The sequence below is a fragment of the Mercenaria mercenaria genome, chromosome 2, assembly GCF_021730395.1.
Source record: "Mercenaria mercenaria strain notata chromosome 2, MADL_Memer_1, whole genome shotgun sequence".
NCBI classification, from domain to species: domain Eukaryota; kingdom Metazoa; phylum Mollusca; class Bivalvia; order Venerida; family Veneridae; genus Mercenaria; species Mercenaria mercenaria.
The window spans coordinates 50,849,987-50,874,064 of NC_069362.1; the positions used below are offsets into that span (position 1 = coordinate 50,849,987).

At 36.2% G+C, this 24,078-nt stretch overlaps 1 protein-coding gene across 4 annotated transcripts; it reads right to left on the reverse strand.

The window, feature by feature from the left end:
• On the reverse strand, positions 1-23,888 carry LOC123563944 (short-chain dehydrogenase/reductase family 42E member 1-like). 4 transcript variants are annotated; one of them, XM_045357126.2, is made up of 11 exons: positions 23,771-23,888; positions 20,509-20,720; positions 15,647-15,742; positions 14,931-14,988; positions 12,198-12,313; positions 11,328-11,486; positions 10,523-10,657; positions 7,773-7,838; positions 7,348-7,411; positions 5,416-5,489; positions 1-588 (listed from the first exon to the last, which is right to left on the reverse strand). In XM_045357126.2, exons 2-11 carry the CDS (start codon positions 20,716-20,718, stop codon positions 355-357), a joined length of 1,212 nt encoding a protein of 403 aa, XP_045213061.2. In that variant the 5' UTR covers positions 20,719-20,720; positions 23,771-23,888; the 3' UTR covers positions 1-354. The 4 variants fall into 4 exon arrangements, with proteins under 4 accessions (XP_045213061.2, XP_045213060.2, XP_045213062.2 ...); XM_045357125.2 differs by lacking the exon at positions 23,771-23,888 and adding an exon at positions 21,574-21,598; XM_045357127.2 differs by lacking the exon at positions 23,771-23,888 and adding an exon at positions 21,274-21,561.
• Between the last annotated feature and the right edge of the window lie 190 nt (positions 23,889-24,078).

The following is a 24,078-nucleotide window of genomic DNA, read 5'->3' on the forward strand; positions in this document are numbered from 1 at the left end:
TACAAATACTTATATCTATATTATTTCAATAATACAACAGTAAAATTAAATGTAGCCCATATGTGACTGAACTGCAGAATACACTTCCACAGAAAATATGCCAGAAGAACACATTTATACATGTGAATAGAGAGACCAGTTGAATACAAGGATCTCTTTTTTACACCCACAAATACAGCTGTCACTGTATAAAATACCCTGTAATAATAATGTGACCTATGTTGTAAATAATTTTAATAACAGTACTCGAAATGTTCAACAGGCTATGCTACTTAACTAAACTAGATATAGATATGGCATTCATTAAATCTGCCATTAAAACAACCCCTAAATAGATATAGTATTGCTAAGGTTCTACTTCACTATAGGCAAAAAAGACATAATTAACATTGCTATCAACGCTCCTATAATTATATTCACTATCCAATGTACTATAGAGGACGCTTCTTTCTCTGTATGTTTCTTATGTCCAGTGTTTATATAATGTTGTATAACCTTGGATATATCGTTCTGTATAGTAGGTCTATAGCCCAACTGCTCTCCGGCTTTTTTAATACTAAATGTATGTGTGACCCCTGTCTTGTATACCTGGAATAAGAAGATAAGAAAAGAATACCATTTTGGTCAATTCAAAAGATATCATGCTAAGTTACACAGTTAAATGTTATTTGATTTGTTTTGACTTTAGTGTTGCTTCCCAAAAGTATTTCAGTTATAGGCAGTAAACCAAACCAGAGTTCCTTGATTCTTTACCAGTAGTAGCTTGTTTTCTGCAAGTAACTGCCAATGTCTCTGGTATATCACAGGTGGGTAACGAATAAATTCAGAAACAATTTCTTTTATCAAATTGTCAATGAGAACATCAGTACTAATCTTATGGTGATGATCTCATATGACTGATCACAAAATGCAGTATCCTCACTTTAAAATACTCACTTTGTTATTAAATTGTTAAAAGTGGTGTTTTTCAATAATGTCAAATGTCATACACATATTAAATATATCTTATGTTAGGAATTATTATATTTTTCCTTTACTTTTCCATATTGTCAGTGCAAGGGAAGTAACTAATAGATATTTATGCTTGTACTTAGTACCTGATAAATATATACACAAGGCAAGAGTTGTCATTCTTCACAATCACACATACACAAATCATTTCAAAACTTTGTTTATTATGGGAACTTTACCTGTTTGTTGGGAATAAATTTTGTGGAATAACTCAACCACGAAATCCATGAAACTTAGTCCCCCACTAATATTAATGATTTCACAGTAAACAGTTACTGAAAAATATGATTTTAAACTACAATTCAACCGGATGCATGTATTTGATTTCATACCCAAATGAAACTTACTCAACTGTGAGTTATAATTTTATATTTACAATGATCCAATATAGTATCATTTTGAAATTATACATCTCTGAAACTAAAAAATTGTTAACTAACAGCCACTGTTGTATTAGCAAACATTCCAACCTCTTATCACAACACATACTTTTCATGGGTTACATCAGGTAATATACAGTATCTCAAATGACAAAGTGACATATATAAACATTCTAATATGCTTGTCTCTGTTAAAACACTCTTACGCTAGAATGACGTCACATTTATATGCAGTGAGGTCAAAGTTTTTGTTGCGACCAAGAAAGAGCGCTTCTACATTTCATCTACTGTTTTCGATTAAGGGCATATAAGAATCGAAATAATTTATAACGAAACCGTGTTTTAACACTATTTATACACTTGGGAGGTAATAGCCCTCGTGAAATTATTACGCCCAACGTATAACCGCTGCATAATTTGTGTTAAAACAATCTTTTGCCATAAATTATTTCTTAAATCAATGGAATTAATTTGCACAGAATATTTGCAAACTTGTGACACATACTGTCCTATTTAAAACAACAACACTTCTACTGTCATATTTGCAAATACGAACAGCACATAATTATGTAGCGGAAAGAAATCTCTCGCTTTCTGATTTTATAGTATCACTGTATCTACTTCATCACAAAGAATCTTTAAAACAGGACTAATTGTATGTATTTCATTAGAACCTTTTGTTATGAAGATCACACACCCTGCGCATGACCAAATCCAGTAAAACAGCATTATTATGAGCATACCGGTACCTTAAAGCTCATTCTTTTCAGGTCCTTTTTTTTCCAAGGTCCTTTTTTTCAGTAAAACAAAAAAAAAACTAGAAAATGCTTTTGTAAACAAGAGGACCATGATGGTCCTGAATCGCTCACCTCTTCCCACATGACCCAGTTTTGAGTATGACGTCGTTTTTTCTATTATTTGACGTAATGACCTAGTTTTTGAGCTCATATGACCCTGTTTTGAACTTGACCTAGATATTATCAAGATAAAAATTCTGACCAATTTTCATGAAGATCCATTGAAAAATATGGTCTCTAGAGAGGTCAAAAGATTTTAATAATTTTAGACCTACTGACCTAGTTTTTGACTGCAGTTGACCCAGTTTCAAACTTGGCCTAGATATCATCAAGATGAACATTCAAACCAACTTTCATACAGATCCCATGAAAAGTATGGCCTCTAGATAGGTCACAAGGTTTTATAATTATTTGACCTACTGACCTAGTTTTTTATGGCACGTGACCCAGTTTCAAACTTGACCTAGATATCATCAAGGTGAACATTCTGACCAATTTTTATGGAGATCAATTCACAAGTATGGTCTCTAGAGAGGTCACAAGGTTTTTCTATTTTTAGACCTAATGACCTAGTTTTTGACCGCACATGACCCTGTTTCAACCTTGATCTAGATATCATCAAGATGAACATTCAGACCAATTTTCATACAGATCCAATAAAAAATATGGCCTTTAGAGAGGTCACAAGGTTTTTCTATTATTTGACCTACTGACCTAGTTTTTGATGGCACGTGACCCACTTTCAAACTTGACTTAGATATCATCAAGATGAACATTCAGACCAATTTTCATACAGATCCAATGAAAATTATGGCCTCTAGAGAGGTCACAAGGTTTATCTATTATTTGACTTACTGACCTAGTTTTTGACCGCACGTGACCCATTTTTGAACTTGACCTAGATATCATCAAGGTGAACATTCTGACCAATTTTCATGAAGATCTCACGAAATATTTGGCCTCTAGAGAGGTCACAAGGTTTTCTATTTTTAGACTTACTGACCTAGTTTTTGACCGCACATGACCCAGTTTCGAACTTGACCTAGATATCATCAAGATGAACACTCAGACCAACTTTCATACAGATCCCATGAAAAATATGGCCTCTAGAGAGGTCACAAGGTTTTTCTATTATTTGACCTACTGACTTAGTTTTTGACAGCACGTGACCCAGTTTCGAACTTGACCAAGATATCATCAAGGTGAACGTTCTGACCAATTTTCATGAAGATCTTGTAAAATATATGGCCTCTAGAGAGGTCACAAGGTTTTTCTATTTTTAGACCTACTGACCTAGTTTTAGACGGCACGTGACCCAGTTTCGAACTTGACCTAGATATCATCAAGGTGAACATTCTGACCAAGTTTCATGAAGATCTTGTGAAATATATGGCCTCTAGAGAGGTCACAAGGTTTTTCTATTTTTAGACCTACTGACCTAGTTTTTGATGTCACGTGATCCAGTTTCGAACTTGACCTAGATATCATCAAGATGAACATTCTGACCAATTTTCATAAAGATCCCGTGAAAAATGTGACCTCTAGAGTGGTCACAAGCAAAAGTTTACGGACACACGCACGCACGGACGACGGACACCGCGCGATCACAAAAGCTCACCTTGTCACTTTGTGACAGGTGAGCAAAAAGCGCATGTCTCCCCCAATGCAAAGTCCTATAGGCAAGAAGTCAATAGGGGTCAGGAGCGAAAGTCAAAGTGACACTGATGGTTGGCTGCAATAGGGATCATCTACTTGGCATGTCCAGTCATCCCGCTAAATTTCAACACTCTTGGCCTAGTGGTTCTCAAGTCACTGTTCAGGCTCCTGTGGCCTTGACCTTTGATCAAGTGACCTCAAAATAAATAGGAGTCATCTACTCTGCATGTCCAATCATCCTATCAAGTTTCAACATTGTAGGTCAAGTGGTTCTCAAGTTATTTCCAAAAAATGATTTTACATGAACAGGCCACTGTGACCTTGACCTTTAATAGACTGACCCCAAAATCAATAGGGGTCATCTACTCTGCATGTTCTATCATCCTATGAAGTTTCAACATTCTGGGTCAAGTGGTTCTCAAGTTATTGATCTGAACTGGTTATCAATGTTCAGGCCCCTGTGACCTTGACCTTTAACGGAGTGACCCCAAAAACAATAGGGGTCATTTACTCTGCATGAACAATCATCCTATGAAGTTTCAACATTCTGGGTCGAGAGGTTCTCAAGTTATTGATTGGAAATGGTTTTCCATGTTCAGGCCCCTGTGGCCTTGACCTTTAACAGAGTGACCCTAAAATTTAGGGGGTTATCTACTCTGCATGACCAATCATCCTATGAAGTTTCATCATTCTGTGTCAAGTGGTTCTCAAGTTACTGACCGATATGGTTTTCAATGTTCGGGCCCCTGTGACCTTGACCTTTCAAAGAGTGACCCCAAAATCGTTAGGGGTCATCTACTCTGCATGACCAATCATCCTATTAAGTTTCAACATTCTGGGTCAAGTGGTTCTCAAGTTACTGACCGGAAATGGTTTTCAATGTTCAGGCCCCTGTGACCTTGACCTTTGACCGAGTGACCCCAAAATCAATAGGGGTCATCTACTCTTCATGACCAATCATCCTATGAAGTTTCAACAGTCTGGGTCAAGTGGTTCTCTAGTTATTGATCGGAAATCGTTTTCAATGTTCAGGCCCCTGTGACCTTGACCTTTGACGGAGTGACCCCAAAATCAATAGGGGTCATCTACTCTTCATGATCAATCATCCTATCAAGTTTCAACATTCTGGGTCAAGTGGTTCTCTAGTTATTGATCGGAAATGGTTTTCAATGTTCAGGCCCCTGTGACCTTGACCTTTGTCGGAGTGACCCCAAAATCAATAGGGGTCATCTACTCTTCATGACCAATCACCCTATGAAGTTTCAAGATTCTGGGTCAAGTGGTTCTCTAGTTATTGATCGGAAATCGTTTTCAATGTTCAGGCCCCTGTGACCTTGACCTTTGACAGAGTGACCCCAAAAACAATAGGGGTCGTCTACTCCAGCAGCCCTACAACCCTATGAAGTTTGAAGGTTCTAGGTCAAATGGTTCTCCAGTTATTTCTCGGAAATGAAGTGGGACGGACGGACGGACGGACGGACGGACGGACAGGGCAAAAACAATATGTCTCCTGGGGAGACATAATAACATCTGAAATAGTGTGAGACAGAACTGATAAAGATTTGGTTTACCTCTGTTCTAGTAAGTAAAGGCTGGAAGTTATACACATAGGAGATCAGGTAATGTAGCCATTCTGTCAGAAATGCTGGAAATGTTAAACAAAACATAAATAGGATTTAAACTGAAAATGCATGTTAATCAATGCTGTTGGAAAAAATACAAATTAACTGTACAGTTCTGTCAAACAGATTATGTTATAGGGTAAATTTACCCCCTAAGTAGTGAAAAAATATATGTAACAAGAGATGTAGAAGTTTTATTAAAACCAGTTTTTCTAAAACACAAACCAATTCAAACAGCAAATCTTATTAAAGCTGACCTTCACTATGATCAAATGACTATATCTTACTACAAAATTACAAAGAGCCTTTTTAACATTAAAGTAAAGTCAACATAAAAAAAAATAAAAACACTTATTTATTGAGTACTAAAGGGACATAATTCTGAAAAAATGCATCTGTCATGGTTCTTGGCCTTCTTACTAAACTCTCGACAATAATCAAGTGTGCAAAGTTTTAAGATTATATCTCTTTTAGTTTTCAAGAATAGTGGACCTTTTTCTCTGTACATCATTTAGTTATTGTAACCTTGGCCCTAATCTGTCCCAAACAAACACAACAAAAGCATTTCTATCATGATATTCAGGCTCTTCTTAAAATGTATCCGAGATTGTTTAGAATGTAACTATATATGGCAAACTGACAGCTAAATAAATGTTCATGTTTTCTAAATAACTTTTTGTACATCAAGTCTGATTTGTTTTCTTTTCTTGGGTTTAATGTCAAACTGACACAATTTTAAGTCATATGGTGACTTTCCAGGTATAGTGGAGGAAGACCCCAGGTGCCCCTCTGAGCATTATTCAAGACACGGGCTTGGTAGAACCAGAGACCTTTGATAAACCAATAGGACGTCTTCATCATAGGAGTTCTACATCCTAAAGCCAAGTTCCGAACCTACAGTGGAGAGAGGAATGTAATCATCAAAACTGAAGACAAGTTACAGTATCATCCCAGAACTTACCATAAAAACTCGAATATATCATGCTAGCATGTATATTACGCACCCCCGATCTTGTATCAAAATCTTGGGAAAAATGCTTACATTGGAATATATTAGGCAACGAAAAATCAGTCAAAAAACGTTGCTTACAAACTCGAAATCGACAATTTGCGGCATGCGTAAAAACGATTTCTCGTGAAAATCTCAACTGCTGCATAATCAGTTACAGACAACAGTGACAATATCTGAGAGACAAATTCTTTCTATAGTATTTGAGAACTTTCTCAAGCTGTCAACACCTTAGTACGCTTTAACAGATGTGTGAACAAACTTCTCATAATTATGGGCACACCAAATAAGAAAATCGCGGTTAATTAACATGTTTGTTTACCAATATACGAGCGTCTGTATTGTTCAGTAATAATTGGCTGGAAATAAAGAAATATCAAACAATCTGTTTTAATTGCAATTTATTTGAACATCCTTGAAAGATAATGATTTTAATGATCAAACACCTACAACCCGGAACCGCGAAATTTTGTATTTTGCCTAATTATTAAACTGACACATTATCCGGTGCTCTAGATATGTACCATACAGTATTCATTAATTAAATTTACAAATGCAAAAATTTAAACTCGCAATCAAAACCAACGTTACCATATATCATCAGAGGTTCGGTTCCATATGTGTTTTTAGACCCACCAAAACGCTCTTCAAGCGGAGGTTAAAAAAGCACGGCCCAAAATGTAAACACATGACAGTTGACAAAATTATCTGATTTTCGCCGATATTTTCGGGTTTTCAAGCTGGGAAAAAATGGTGTATATTATGCACCCCTTTGTGAAAATGAAAAAAATCGTAAAAAAAACTGCGTAATATATTCGAGTTTTTACGGTAAGTTCTATAATTATCAACAGATATAGGAGTAAAATACTTACCTACAAAGTATATCACAGATATGGGCAGTCTAATACTAGGCATTGGATAGCCTAAACCAGTTATCTGTAAAATATAAATCATTTGTTTGCCGAGTGTTCAACAGATGGTACGCAACTTGCATATAAAGAATCAAAAACAGGTTGTCCCCAGGAATGATAGAAATCTTTTTCTGGAAAATTTATCAGGATACAGTCACACCAACACAATTTAGCTCACATGTAGACTTTTCAAGCTTATGATTGTGTAGGAAGACCCCAGGCAACCCTTCAGGCCCTATTTCAGGTAGAACCACCAACCTTCCCTAGGCCAGATGGATGGCCCATGTAAATCCAAAACAAAAGCCCATATTTAGTTCTTTTGTTTTTTTAGATAAGCATGAAAAAAATTGTCTGACAGACAGATGGACAGAAAATGAATCACTTACAAGAGGTCCAAAAAATGAGAATGTGTTGATTGGTGCATCATCTGAGACAAAGTATGCCTGGCCAGCCTGTAACATAAAACAAACTGTGATTAGATATACACTTGTTCAGTTACAGCTATCACTGAAGATGATTCATATCCCTCTACCCCTCCCTATACAAATATCTGTATGAAAATGTGTCTTTTTCAAAGATATACCTTCATATGTAAAAACTATTACTGGTCAAAACAAAAACTATAGAAAAGATAGAAGATTTACAGATAATGTAAAATAAATTCTGACAATTTCTTGTTTTACAAACATCATTTTCTGCACATGTTTATGACTGTCAAATACAACTTCCTTTAGCAGTTACAAGTGAACAGTAAATCACACAACTTGCTTAACTAAGCATCATACCTAGTTATGGTGTAGTGTTTTCTAGTTCAACTATGGAAGGTAACCACTATATCTGATTATGGTTTAGTGTTTTCCAGCTTAACTAGGTAACTATATCTGATTATGGTAAAGTGTTATCACGTCTAACCAGGAAACCATATCTAATTAAAAGGGAATAAGCAACATATGGCAACACTCCTTATTAAAAGAACTGGGTGAATCATTTAACACCAATGAAAAAAAATCAAAATCGGCCAACAAACAAACAAGAGGACCATGATGGTCCTGAATCGCTCACCTATCCCCACATCACCCAGTGTTGAACTGAGTATGACGTCGTTATTTCTATTATTTGACATAGTGACCTAGTTTTTGAGCACATGTGACCTAGATATCATCAAGATAAAAAATTCTGACCAATTTTCATGAAGATCCATTGAAAAATATGGCCTCTAGAGAGGTCACAAGCTTTTTCTATTATTTGACCTAATGACCTAGTTTTTGAAGGCACGTGACCCACTTTTAAACTTGACCTAGATATCATCAAGGTGAACATTCTCACCAATTTTCATGAAGATCTCGTGAAAAATATGGCCTCTAGAGAGGTCACAAGGTTTTTCTATTTTTCGACCTACTGACCTAGTTTTTGACCGCACATGACCCAGTTACGAACCTGACCTAGATATCATCAAGCTGAACATTCTCACCAGTTTTCATGAAGATCCATTGAGAAATATGGCCTCTAGAGAGGTCACAAGGTTTTTCTATTTTTAGACCTACTGACCTAGTTTTTGACCCCCTGTGACCAATATTCATGAAGATCTCATGAAAAATATGGCCTCTAGAGAGGTCACAAGGTTTTTCTATTTTTAGATCTACTGACCTAGTTTTTGACCCCACGTGACCCAGTTTCGAACTTGATCTAGATATCATCAAGGTAAACATTCTGACCAATTTTCATGAAGATCCATTGAAAAATATGGCCTCTAGAGAGGTCACAAGGTTTTTCTATTTTTAGACCTACTGACCTAGTTTTTGATCCGACGTGACCCAGTTCGAACTTGACCTAGATATCATCAAGGTGAACATTCTGACCAATTTCATGAAGATCTCATTGAGAAATATGGCCTCTAGAGAGGTCACAAGGTTTTTCTATTTTTAGACCTACTGACCTAGTTTTTGATCCCAACATGACCCAGTATCGAACTTGACCTAGATATCATCAAGATGAACATTCTGACCAATATTTCATGAAGATCCATGAAAATATGGCCTCTAGAGAGGTCACAAAGGTTTTTCTATTTTTAGATCTAATGACCTAGTTTTTGACCCCAACATGACCCAGTTTCGAACTTGACCTAGATATCATCAAGGTGAACATTCTGACCAATTTTCATGAAGATCCATTGAGAAAATATGGCCTCTAGAGAGGTCAAAAGGTTTTTCTATTTTTAGACCTAATGACCTAGTTTTTGACCCCACGTGACCCAGTTTCGAACTTGACCTAGATATCATCAAGGTGAACTTCTGACCAATTTTCATGAAGATCTTGTGAAATATATGGCCTCTAGAGAGGTCACAAGGTTTTTCTATTTTTAGACCTACTGACCTAGTTTTTGATGGCAGTGACCCAGTTTCGAACTTGACCTAGATATCATCAAGGTGAACATTCTGACCAACTTTCATAAAGATCCCATGAAAAATGTGACCTCTAGAGTGGTCACAAGCAAAAGTTTACGGACGCACGCACGCACGGACAGACGACGGACGCCGCGCGATCACAAAAGCTCACCTTGTCACTTTGTGACAGGTGAGCTTAAAAGTTATAATCATTTGAGTACCACCTATGTTATGAAATAAATACCATATTTGGTAATGCCTATATAAGGAAAGGATGACGTCACTGTGCCCAAAGTAGCTGCCATTTCATTAAATTGACAAAATTTAAATGCCATATCTTTTTTGTTTGTAGTCTGATTTGCATAATTTTTTCGCCAGCTTATATTTTTCACCAAACTCTTTCTAAATATATACATTGTCAAAATGTTGAATATTTCCCTTTAAGGTTGAGTGTTTTCCAGCTCAACTAGGTAACCATATCTGATTATGGTTATATATTTTTCAAACTTAGCTAGGTCACCATATCTGAACGTGGTTCAGTGTTTTTCTTCACTGAGTAAACATATCCGATTATAGTTCAGTGTTTTCTAGCTTTAAAAAAAAAATTAATTTTGGTCCAGTGCTTTCTAGCTCAACTAGGTACAGTAACCATATCTAATTATGGTTTATTACTGCTTTTATTTCTGGAGAATGCACAAAAATGATTCAGTGCATTCACTTTTATTTACCTACAAATGAACAATTAAACTTACAGCAACATAACTTTTATCTTTTGTCAAAGCCTTCCCTGCTAGTTCATGTGCTTGAGCTAGGTTCTCCACATGTAGAAAGTCCTGTAATGTGTCTGTCTCATATATAATGCTAAAAAGGCCTTTCTCTATATAATCCTGTAAAAGATATTATATTTAGTTTTTTAAGGACTGTTTGGCAGCCATAGAGTTGAACATCATGTTGTTAACATTTATTTTTCTCTACAATCCCTAATTAAGATGTAAGCACCAATAAGAAAATCAAACAAAGTCAAAATCATACGTCCTCTACAATCCCTTATCAAGGTGAAAGTGTCAGTCAGACAAGAAATATGGAAATTCCATAAAAGCCAGATTTTCAAACTTTGCATCACACCATCATGTTCCTTTTACAAAAGGGTCACATTCTATTATGCATATCTGACAGCATCCAAACATACTATTCAGAAGTGCAGTTACAACCAGCACAGATGTTTCATTGCCACTGATCATTCCTGACTCAAGTCATTAGTTAATGTATTTTCTATCTTTAGTTACAGTGGCCTTGACCTTTACTCTAGTAACCCATATGCAATCCAAAACTCCGTCTCTATGCAAGCTTCCAATATACCAAGTTTCATTGCAATCAGTCATTCCTAACTCAAGTTACTGACCGTAAACCAAAGTTGATGCTGACCGCCCATTGGTTAAAAATCAAACATAGAATATATTAGTTGTCATAACTTCCTCTAAAATCAATGTAAAAATAAAAGAATAAAACTACATGTTTTTTTTATAACTGTCCATCAATATCAAGTATTACACAAACCACTATTCTTGGTATATGTCTTTGTTCACCAGGTCCATACACAGCAGCCAGTCTTAAGGCACACGTGTGAAGGGTGTTCCCACTATCTGTTTTTCTGCCATCTGCTTTCAACACTTTCTGCTCAGCAATGCTCTTCGTTCTAGAATAGTGATCTGGTTGCTGAAAAATACATTATCAAGTCATTCTGAATTAGATTTACAATGTATGTTTTTTTTGCTCGACGCTAAGAAATCTTGTAGGAGTAAGCAACAGTGATAGACTATTGACTTTACTGGGATCCCAAAATCAACATCCTCCGTTATGCAGTAACCCAAATCAAATCAAATCAAATCAAAATTTATTTATTGTCAGTGAGATTTCAGCAAAAAGGAGCTGCGTTCAATAAATGCTTGATGCCGCCGGTGGCATCCTTGTCGATACAAAGCAACCTAAGTCCAAAATGAGGTCAAGTTCAAGGTCAAGGTCAAACTGAGGTCAGGTGATGTCTGAAGATGAGGAATGGTCACAGGTTACATCTGCATTAGTATCAAGTCATTCTAGTTAGGGGTATTGATGCTAGACGAAACAGTCCCATTTGGTTAACCCCATACGGATGGACGGACGGACAGGATAATCACTATATGCCTCCCGCATCAGTAGATGCGGGGGGCATAAAAAGACCTTTTCAGAAAAAAAATCAACCTCTCATAATGGCAACACTTACATCATTTAACTCCCTTGACAGTTGTTATGTCATATCTACTTATTGATCTTGATTGTGATCTCTACAGAGCTTCTGTGTAAAGGTGGTACTCTAAACATATGGATGACAAATGTAGAGGCAACAGCTGTTCCTGAACAATCAACAATATATATGTAAATAAAAGTTACCTTGTTAAGAGGTAGATAAGGAAGACTTTCATCACCATCATTGATTGTCTGACCACCAAATATAACATTATATGTGCTCGTATACACCAGTCGTGTCACATCATTCGTCTTACATGCTGAAATAGCAAACTACAGAGTTAATAAAGTTTTTCTCTGATGTAAATTAGTGACTAGATTTTGAGCTCAGGCAACCCAATTTTGAACTTTACCTATACTTAACAGAACAAAGATTTGATGATCAAGTAGAAAATGTGGCTTCTTGAATGTTACCAAGGTTCTTCCATGATTTAACCTAGTGACCTAGTTTAGGACCTAATTGTAACCTATTGAATTGACCTAATGTGTTCATTGCCTAATTTGAAAAATGTTCTGACAAGTTTATGAATACAATAGACTGTGTTAACAAGGTTTTTCTATGATTTGACTAGTGACTAATTTTGACCCTAAATGAACCCGAGAGATTCGAAAATTTTACCTTGACTGATTTATGAAGGACAAACCTGACTAGATGCTTAGCTAACCCGAAGCTGGACAGAATATAAATGTATGACCTATTAATGTTTTTCCCTATTATTTGTTGATCACACAAGCTTCCATAACTTAAACATTTCAACTTATCAAACAAATTTCACTCTATTTTTTATTTAGGGTTTATACGGCGCACTCAATCACATTTATAATTATATCACCAAAACATAACCTGCAAAATTTTACGTTATCCACATCTCATTACATCGCAATGATAACATGAGTATGAATCAAAATTTGCCATACTGCCTGAATAAGATTACTGTCAAAACTCAATTGTTAAGACCTATTAGTTCGCCATTTAGATCATGCAAGGGTCATTCAGTAGTCCAATTCTTTTCATACACAGATGTTCCAAACCATCAGTGTGCAAAAATATTTACAAAAAACTCCTACAAGTCAAGTTTATCACAACTAATAATCATGACTTGACTTTTGACTTTAGTGTTCCTTGACCTAAGAGCAGTGACAATGTCAAAGTCTGGCCCTGGACAATTGACCTCTGATCTGTAAATGTGACCTTGACTTGAGATAGGGGCTGGCAGTCTGTGTGTGACACTGTCTCATTTAGGCAAACATGTGAAATGAAAATAAAACCACTCCAAGCATGTTAAAGTTATGGCCCGAGCTCTTAAATGAACTTAAATGTGGCCTTGACCTTTGAGATAGAGGCCTGCTGATTGTGTGCAACACTCTGTTTCATTGAGGTGAACATTTATGCCATAAAAAGACGATTGCTTCATGCATGTCAAAGTTGTGGCCCAAAACAAGCACTCTCATGACCTTTTAGCCCCCAATATGACCTTGACATTTGAGATAAGGGCCTGATGTTTGTGTATAACATTCCATCTATTGAGGTATACATTAATGCTAAATATAAAAGATTGCTCCATGCATGTCAAAGTTATTGTCTGGACAACATCAGATGCAAGCACGCAATAATGCACATACACCAAACAGCTATTTTGATGACTATGTTGAGCCCTTTTGTGACCTCTAAGAGTAATAACAAAGTTTTACTATTAATTGACTAGCAGCCTTGTTTTTATCCAAGATGATCTAGTAGCCTGTCAAAGATTTTACTGTCAGTAACATTCTGACCATGTTTCATTAAGACTGGGCAAAAATTGTGACATCTAAGCATGTAACTGTCACTTTGTGCTCAGGTGAGCTAAATATAGAAACACAAGTGATAAATACAACAATGTCATGCACTGTTAAAAGAATATTTCTAGTTTTTCAAAATTTTTGCCTGTCAAAATATCACTGAAGTCTTCAACAAATACAGTAAATATTACATTAAAATTCCATCATTGGTTAATAAGTTTTATCTTCAAGCTCCAGATCAAAACAAACATTCTGGTTAGATTTCATAAAGATCAGAAAGATAATGTGATCTCTAAATGTAAGGTTTTCTATGAGTTGACAAAGTGACCCAGCTTTTAAACCCATAACCCATATGATATGAAGACAAATATATTGGCCAGGTTTCATGTAAGATCAGGTAGAAAATTGAGCCTCTTAAGTCTTTAACAAGGTTTTTTTTCGAGATCTGACTTAGTGACCCAATTTTTCAAACCCAGATGATCAAGTTTTATACTGGACCAAGATTACATGAACATTCTAAGCAAATTTTATGTAAAACAGGTAGAAAATGTGGCCTCTAGTGTGTCAACAAGATTTTTCTATAATCTGAACAAGACCAGGGACACAAGACGACCAAGTTTCAAACTTGGCATAGCTTTCTAAAGGACAAAAATTCTGATCAGGTTTCACAAAGATCCTATAGAGGCCTCTAGAGTGTTAACAAGGCTTTTGTATGATTTGGCAGAGGGACCTAATTTTTCACATTTGATGAAACAAATTTGTTCTTGACCTACATTTTTGAAAATATAGATCATGCAGGAGAGGAGATGAGGCCTCAAGTGTTAACACCGTTTTTCTATCATTTGAACTAATGACATAATTTTTACCCTTAATGACCCAGTTTCTAGAGAGTTTCATAAAGACTGAGAAAAATTTACTCCTTTAGTGTTTACTGTAAAATTGTGGATGACGGATGATGAAAACCTGACCATCCACTTAGATACTAATAGCTAACCCTGAACTCCTGGATCAGGTGAACTATAAAGTGATGTAATAACTACTAGTTCCAAAGCTTATTTCATTCAAGTATGAAATAATTTTATGATCAGCACAAAGTACCTTGTATAACATTCTCTGTTCCACCAACATTTACAGCCTCTATTCTTCTTCTATTTAGCTGAAGATAAATTTAGTAAGCATCATTTTATTTTTTACAAACATAATACACCACCTCAAAATATAACCAAATGCAACCAATTTCTGTAATATTATACAACAGGTTACAGTACACCAATTGTTTTACTGCAGACTTTCATTAAAAAAATATGGCACATACAGCCTTCCATAAATCATAACATGTACATCTAATCACATTATATTCAAGAACTATCTCAGTTCCAGCCAAATAGTGGATGAAAAAACAAATGATAATAATGATACTTCATTTAAGCATCATTGGTGGAAGAAAACCTTTTCATGAAATGTTTGTTGTTCAGTACACATCAAGTGTAGCAAATATTGTCAAAATGTACGTAACCATTTCCCTGTTGGTGAGGTCACACTGTAATGTAACCATGACAACCAACCTGGTGGACTGGTTTAACTTACCTGTTCCCTTCCTGACATTCCATAAGATGCCATGTATTCCAGAGTCTTCTTGGCCTCTGTAGACAAACCGTGTTTAACCATGTCAAATTTTGTTTGGAGCGTTTTTTACACTGCCATGTGGTGCACACAGTCAACATAAGTAAACAATGATGTAACCATTTCCCTGTTGCTGAGGTCACATTGTAATGTTACCATGACAACCAACCTGGTGAGCTGGTTTCACTTACCTGTTCCCTTCCTGACATTCCATAAGATGCCATGTGGTAAACGCAGTCAACATCAGTAAACAATGATGTAACCATTTCCCTGTTGGTGAGGTCACACTGTAATAGAACCTTTATTATTGCATTGCATAGTAGAGTTACAACATAAACAAGAGCACCGTCTACCGGTGCCATTGTTCGTCTGCAAGTGCTGGACAATATGTAAAAAAAGAGTTCTAGTTCAGTTTTTCTATGTACAAAACGGGCCATAATTCTGACAAAATGCAGGTTAGAGTTATGGTTCTTGGCCTACATAGTCCCCCAAAGATGATAAACAAGTATGCAAAATTTCAAGCTGTAGCTCTTAATAGTCTTACAGTTTTTTAGAAAAAGTGACCTAAACAAAAAATTAACCAAGAAACTCAAATTTTCTAAGTACAAAAAGGGCCATAATTCTGACAAAATGCATATCAGAATTATATTTCCTGGCTTACAAAGTCAACTTATGATGATAAACAAATATGCAAAGTTTCAAAGCTGTAGCTCTGGATAGTTTTTGAGAAAAGGTGGACCTAAACAAAAAGTTTAACCAACGCCGACACTGACGACGACGATCAAGTGACGACAATACCTTGCAGATTTTTAAAAATAAATCAGACAAGCTAAAAATGCCTTTTACTGATATCTTTCATATAAAAACATCTATAGTATAACTAAACAAGATGGCCTGCTTGTCTGTAGGTGCTTGACATAACACAGTATCAGCAGTGGCATTGGGATAAATTTTCTTGTAGTCAAGCTTTTAGCCAAATGAAAAATCTTTTAGACAAATCTTATTACCTTTAGCCAAAAATTGTAGCTAACATTGCAGATGGAGTAGTCAAAGAATCCAAGACCTTACAAAAGAGACTGTGGGAGACGTAGCTGCTTGAAATATACTATATATATTACTGTATATAATGCTTATATTTTTAAAATTAAAGATTTATTTTAAACTATACATCATATACAACACATCACATTAAATAGCTCATGTAACTGTGGTTGGCAGAAATGAGAAGTGTTATTGTTAACAACTTTATTATTTTAAAATAATATTTTCTGAGACTGACAACTTACACAAGTGCATACAAACATACATGTACATGACTTTATACTGCAATCCAAAACTTATCCTATGTAATTAAGAAATAATAAATATGTTCCTATATTTTATCAGTTAATAAAATATGGGCAGGAGTTTGGATGCGTAATAATTAAATCACGAGTGCGTAGCACGAGTGCTTTAATTATTCACATCCAAACGACTGCCCATGTTTTATTAATTGATAAAATTATTGGAACATATTTATTATTTTGATTCTAACAACGCAAATAATCGCATTTTACAGTACTACATTTTCAGCGTAATAGGTCATTCGGGTCATATGCTGTTACAATTTACCCCCTATGGTTAGAAAGTGTTGCATAGCCAATGGAACGTATAGATATTTGTTTCTTTTTTGTCAGAATTTTGAGAAGTATTCATAAATTAGTAATCTAACAGCTCGCAAACTAATTATGAACAGAATCATCAAATTAGGCGAGTTGACCCTGTGTTACGAGTGGCGAGCTTAACTTTTATATGACGTCACATTATTATGACGTCATACTTTATGTCATACATTTATGACGTCACCGCTGAATCATAATTAAGCTAATTGAATTCTCTCGTAGAGATCAGAACGTGTTTTACGGACCTACACATAAGTCAGTATGACTTTTTATTATATTTGTGTTTTTGAAATGCTGTTTTCAACCGTTTGGCCCTGAAATAATTCGTATGTAATGGAACTGAAGTAGAATCTCTTATGTTACAATCTTAGGGGGGTGAAATGTAACAGCCAACCATATTTTATCGTAGATTCATGTATAGGCGATTTCGCTATATGTTTATATAGCAATTGCTGCGGATCGTGTTAGAATAATCTATAAAACATAAGTTTAGACCCAGAGTCATATTGAGGCCAATCAAATTCATTCAACCACTGCTGTTTGAATGCATGAGGAGTAACACTTTCAAATGTAGACTTTTTAGATGGCGGAGTATCAGACAAATCCAGATCTAACAAGAGTTGTCACTAATGGTGACAAATGCCCCCGCAGTGCCTTGACCTTTGACCTGGTGACCCCAAAGTCAGTAGGGGTCGTGTACTCAATAAGTACTATTAGCATATGAAGTTTGAAGGTGCTGGGTGCAGAGGTTCGCGAGTAAAGTCTTTCATGCAAAAAGTTAACATTGGCCCCTGTGACCTTGACCTTCGATGTGGTGACCCCAAAGTCAGTAGGGGTGGTGTACTCAATAAGTACTATCAGCATGTGAAGTTTGAAGGTCCTGGGTGCAGTGGTTCACAAGTTAAGGGCCTTCATGCAAAAAGTTAACATTAGCCCCTGTGACCTTGACCTTTGATGTGGTGATCCAAAGTCAGTACGGGTTGTGTACTCGATGAGTACTAACAGCATGTGAAGTTTGAAGGTCCTAGGTGCAGTGGTTCGCGAGTAAAGTGCCTTCAAGCAAAAAATTAACATTGGCCCCTGTGACCTTGACCTTTGACCTGGTGACCCCAAAGTCAGTAGGGGTTGTGTAATCAATAAGTACTATAAACATGTGAAGTTTGAAGGTCCTGGGTGCAGTGGTTTGCGAGTTAAGTGCCTTCATGCAAAAAGTTAACGTTGGCCCCTGTGACCTTGACCTTTGACCTAGTGTCCCCAAAGTCAGTAGGGTGGTGTACTCAATGAGTACTATCAGCATGTGAAGTTTGAAGGTCCTGGGTGCAGTGGTTCGCGAGTAAAGTGCCTTCATGCAAAAAGTTAACATTGGCCCCTGTGACCTTGACCTCTGACCTGGTGACCCCAAAGTCAGAAGGGGTGGTGTACTCGATGAGTACTATCAGCATGTGAGGATTGAAGGTCCTGGGTGCAGTGGTTCGCGAGTAAAGTGCCTTCATGCAAAAAGTTAACATTGGCCCCTGTGACCTTGACCTTTGACCTGGTGATCCCAAAGTCAGTAGGGTTGGTGTACTCAATGAGTACTAACAGCACGTGAAGCTTGAAGGTCCTGGGTGCAGTGGTTCGCGAGTAAAGTGCTTTCATGCAAAAAGTTAACGTTGGCCCCTGTGACCTTGACCTTTGACCTGGTGACCCCAAAGTCAGTAGGGGTGGTGTACTCAATGAGTACTATCAGCACGTGAAGTTTGAAGGTCCTGGGTGCAGTGGTTCGCGAGTAAAGTGCCTTCATGCAAAAAGTTAATGTTGTGACTAACGAACAGACAGTTGAAAACTAATATGCCTCCCTTCGGGGGCATTAAAAGCGTTTAAACTGCAGAAGATGCCATTTTGGCGACTGATTGAACAGCACAATTCCCAATCCTTTTTTAACAAAAAACGAATACTTACTATGAATACAGATAATTATTTTTTTCACAATTCTCAGATATATGGCAATTAACATGACCTTTATTAAACTTAATGACATAAAATTCCATTTTCAACTAACCACACGTCCATGCACTTCAGAGAATCGGCCACACCGAAAGTGGCAATTTATTTTTCCCGGCTTCCAATCAATTATTGCATAATCTAACAGCTTATTTGTTCGGTTTTCTTTAATCACCTGTTCAATCATCTTTAAACAAACATATAATTGAGTCACTTGTGTCAAACACAATAATTTACAAGCTGTATATTCGCACCTCCAGGCAAATGTGTGACAGATTTTAACCTTTTGATAACCCGGATAATGTATTGTAGACTGGTATCGTTTTTTTGCCTATGGAAATGTGCTTTGTGGTACATCCGGAAAAGATTAGAAAACCATTCTCATTCTGTGATTGCAAACAAAATACGGCGAAAAAATACTTCGCCAAAAGTTTTTCGCCAAAAGTGATTTTTCATTGCCAAATTATTACGATTTCCCCCAATGGCGAATTTGGCGAGTGACAGTGCGAGCCCTGAATATGCAGGAACAGATATAACGTTCTTAACCTTACCACTCACCTAATGATGATAAAAATAAGACTCAAAGTTACCAATTTTACTGTATAAAAAAACAGTGAACTTTAACAAAAAAATTAACCACAACATACCAACATTTTCAGTTAAAAAGGGCCATAATTCTGACAAAATGCACTTCTTGAGTTATGGTTCTTAATCTACTTATTCATCTAATGATAATAAATATGTGTACATAAAAACTTTCCTAAAAATGTGATCAATATACGACGGGAATTTGTTCTTAACCATTTATGTAAAGCTTTATAATTATGGCAGTTTACCTTTGGTACCCTGTGACAAACTCTTTTCGATTTTGAAAAGAAAAAATAGTAAAAACAACTAATTCTAATGTGTTCTCATAATATAATCCAGGGTTTTTTTTCGGCCATTTTTATAGCCGTTATTCGGCTATATTCCCAATGCCAAAAAGTATGTATTTTTCCCAAAATGAGTGCAAAAATTCCCAATCTACATTCTGAAAAAAATTTCATCAAAATTGCTCAAAAATTGACCAAATTATGGACAATTTTGTAATGACAGTATGTTGAAGAGGTTCTACAATGTGAAACAAGTGTATGAGAAAGCGCTTTAACACATCCTTACAATATCCTATGGAACTAAATATTTCCCAATTTGGAACCTTTAAGAGCGAAAATTCCCAATTTTATGGGTATAGGCTATGTACCCAAATTAGCTAGAAAAAACCCTGTAATCTGTCAGCTACTAATTTTCAAAGCCTTCTGAAGAAATATAGCAATAATTTCGTGATATCTTAAAATTTACTTTTTTCTTTGTTGTAAGATCTAGAACAGTCCCTTACTCCCAATACATGTATATTCCAAGACAACACTTACAGCTAAAAATTTCATATTTTCTTTCAATGTCCAGATTGGTTCCCGTACATCTACGAGTATCACACTGTGACCTCTAGCTGCCAAGTTCCTACCAAGCCAGAAACCAGCATAGCCGCCACCACCAGTGATAAGATGTACTTCCTGCTTCTTTGGAAGAGTATTTCTATCTGCTTCTTCGCCAGTTCTTTTATTGCTCCTCAGTATAACCATCTCTGAAAGGAAATTCAATATGTAAATAGATCAGTCATTACTTAGGATGTGGCATTATGTACTCTGTACTACCTTAAGGCCATTTCCTATAAACATCAAACAGTAACCGAAACCAAACCGAAAACAAGAGCACTGCCTGTGGGTGCCATCGCTCGCCTGTAAGTGATGGACAATATGGGAGCAGAGTAATGGTTCTTGGCCTTCTTACTTAATCTTAATTGATGACAAAAAATGTATGAAATTTCAAAGCTATAGTCAGTATTCTAGGAAAGTGAACATAAACAAAAAAACAACCAAGGAAAACCCCTGTAATTCTTACAAACTGCAACTGAGAGAGTTATTGTTCTTAACCAACTTACTATTCTTATTATAATAAACAAGTGTACAAAGTTTCAAACCTATAGCTCTTATAGAATTCAAGAAAATTGGATCTTAATAAAAAGAAATTCTAATTTTCTTTGTACATAAAGGACCATAATTCTGATAAAATGCATATCAGACTTAGAGCTCTTGATCATGTTGCCAACAACTGTAAAAAGTGGTCTATAAACCTACAAAACATTTCGTTTGTGAAGTCATTGAACAAACAACAGAGGCCCTGGAGACTCCATATGAAAGGTTTCAACAGAACATTCTATTAAAATCATGTTAACCAAATACAGGTACGAAGCAATTTGAGAACGAAGAGCTCGCAACGCCCACTATTATATAACGTGACACGAAAATGTAAGACACACTTAAGAGTTGAAGCGGATACAGTACAATAACTTGAAACAACCGGTCAATTCAGTACTCAGCAAATATATAAATAAATAGTCGGAGATTTTATATTCCATATTTTGGTTGTGTGTTTACTTTCGTTTCTTCGTGCCGTATACCAGTTTCGCGGAATTTTACGACTTTACTTCTATTACCTTTTTTCACTATCAAAAAGATAGGTATAACCTTAACAAAATATGTTTTATTCAGTTCTGTTTGATCTTTTTCGCCTAAACAATTTCATGAACATTTTATGACAATAATATCAAATCCGGATTGAATGTCGCGAAAAAAACTAAAGAAACGGAAAGTCTTTTGTAAACACATAAACAAATTCAATTAGCTCTTTTCTACTATAAATGTCTGTATTTAACTCTAAAATTGGCTCAGGTGTCTATGTATACTGTATATGCACTGTGTTTTCATTCCTATATGTGCATTATCTATTAGTTTGACATGTCTTGCTATTTGTGTTAATTGTTATGTTGTTTTTGGCCCGATGAGTCTATGAGGCCAAGGCTTTCAATAAAATTCTAAATCTAAATCTATTTCCTTTAGGTTACAATCTCTTGCAATTCCAGTGATATTTCATTCACGTGTTAGTGAAGTTCACGAACGACAACTCTGCTCGGAAATTGGGATGTAGTATAGATACTTTCGTGTGCGTCAAGCCACAAAGATTGTTAGTAGAAAATAAAAGAAAATTGGGCCAAATAGATGGTGAAGAAAAATTTGTTTACTGATTTAAAAGATAATAACACGGGTGAAGAGCAAGGTATGGTGAAGCATGTTCAATGTTGCAAACAGTGGCATTGAACTGCTCAAGGATTGGACGGAAGGGAATTCAAGTGGAAAATTATTCCATAGGACTATAGTCCTTAGGGAAAAAACAGCATTTGTAGTAGTCAGTGATTGCAGAGATTAACCTGTAAGACAGCGGATGATAATGACGTGATTGCCTTGTTAGGGGGATTAGATAATCTGCCATGGGGATTGCAACCAGTTGATTTGAGATCTTATGCATAAGAGAGAGTTGGGAGTCAATGCGCCAGAGATTTAACCTGCTCTATTTTAGACTGTACAGCATGCCAGTGACACTGGAGGTGTGGCCAAAGTAGGACGTAGCCCAACATGCTACCCGTCTTTGGACCGCTTCTGTTTGGGTTTGTGTGTATGGAGACCACACTTAGGAGCTATATTCCAGCTGTGGTCTGACGAGGGTCTGATATGCCATGGACTTAAGGGGTTTGGAACTGACCTTTACATTCCTGTGGAGAAAACCTAGAGTTTGAAATCGTTTGAGATATCCACGCCAAGTAATTTTGCTGAGGTGACTGATTATAGTAGTGTTTTATGCAGGTAATAATGTGAGGGAATAGGATGTTTCCTTCTTGTGACACTATCCCAGTTCAACTCCCATTTTTCTAGTGTTTTAAGATCGTTTTGGAGGTATTGATTGTCTGACAGAGGTAAGTGACATGTATATTGCAGTGTCATTTGCAAATAGATGCACTTTAGACTTCATATTATGCGGGAGGTCATTTTAATAATTTTATGAGATAAATTGCAATTGATACTGCCCTAAAGCAAATGCAAGTTTATAAAAAAAGATGGACATTCCTTTTATGATATTGTCATGTTGCAATAATTGACAGGAAAAGAATTCCCAGTTTAATAGTTTAAATAGTTTTATATTTAAAGTGAAGAAAAAGGAGAAAAACGAGTAATGATAATTGCTATTTTAGGGAACAAAATCTATATGACATTAGTTCTGGGTACCAATACTTAACTGACGCTATTTCTATGTTCTGATTGCCGCATCAAGAGATCCAAAACAGCATATAACATCTCTGAAGCAGAATTGTTTTAGCTATAACAACATGTGCGTATGGCTAAAATTATGAAACCCTATATTAATCTAAGCATTCCATCCAACTGCAGTATACAAGCACGTGGTAAATAAACCAACATGGTCATTGCAAAATAAACGTTAATGTTAGGGCTACCAGATAAAAATATTTGTAGCCCAATGAGCTATCAGTAAATTTGCATATTTCTGAAACCCTGTATGTATGCAAGGAAGTGTGTGTGTGTGTGTGTGTGTGTGCGTGCGTGCGTGCGTGCGTGCGTGCGTGTGTGTGTGTGTTCGGGTTTAACGTCTTTCTCAACAATTTTTCAAGGAAGAGCAGGGGACCAAGCACGGACCCGTGCGGAAGAGACAGGTATGGGTTCTAAGCTTGTACTGTTTAGGATTATGGATTAAAGCCATTTATGATTGCATAAGAATACGAACCTCATTTTTCAGATACTGTCATTCTGCATACCACTGGTCTACCATGGGTCCCTGGTTGAAAGAAAAGTTCGTCTGGAGATTTTGACGAACCCCTGATGGATGAGAATTAATATTGTGGGTTTATTTACACCTTTAATTCTGTTGCAAATAAAATATCAAATAAGATTTAATCAATATTCATCTTAATTGTGAATCTGAATGGTTCTTAGATACCAGCGTTCTATGCTTGCAAAGGAACTTTTCGCAGATTTTATCATCTGTCATCTGGTGGCTGTAAGTGTCGTTTGGCGGCTGTAAAAGTCTCCCTG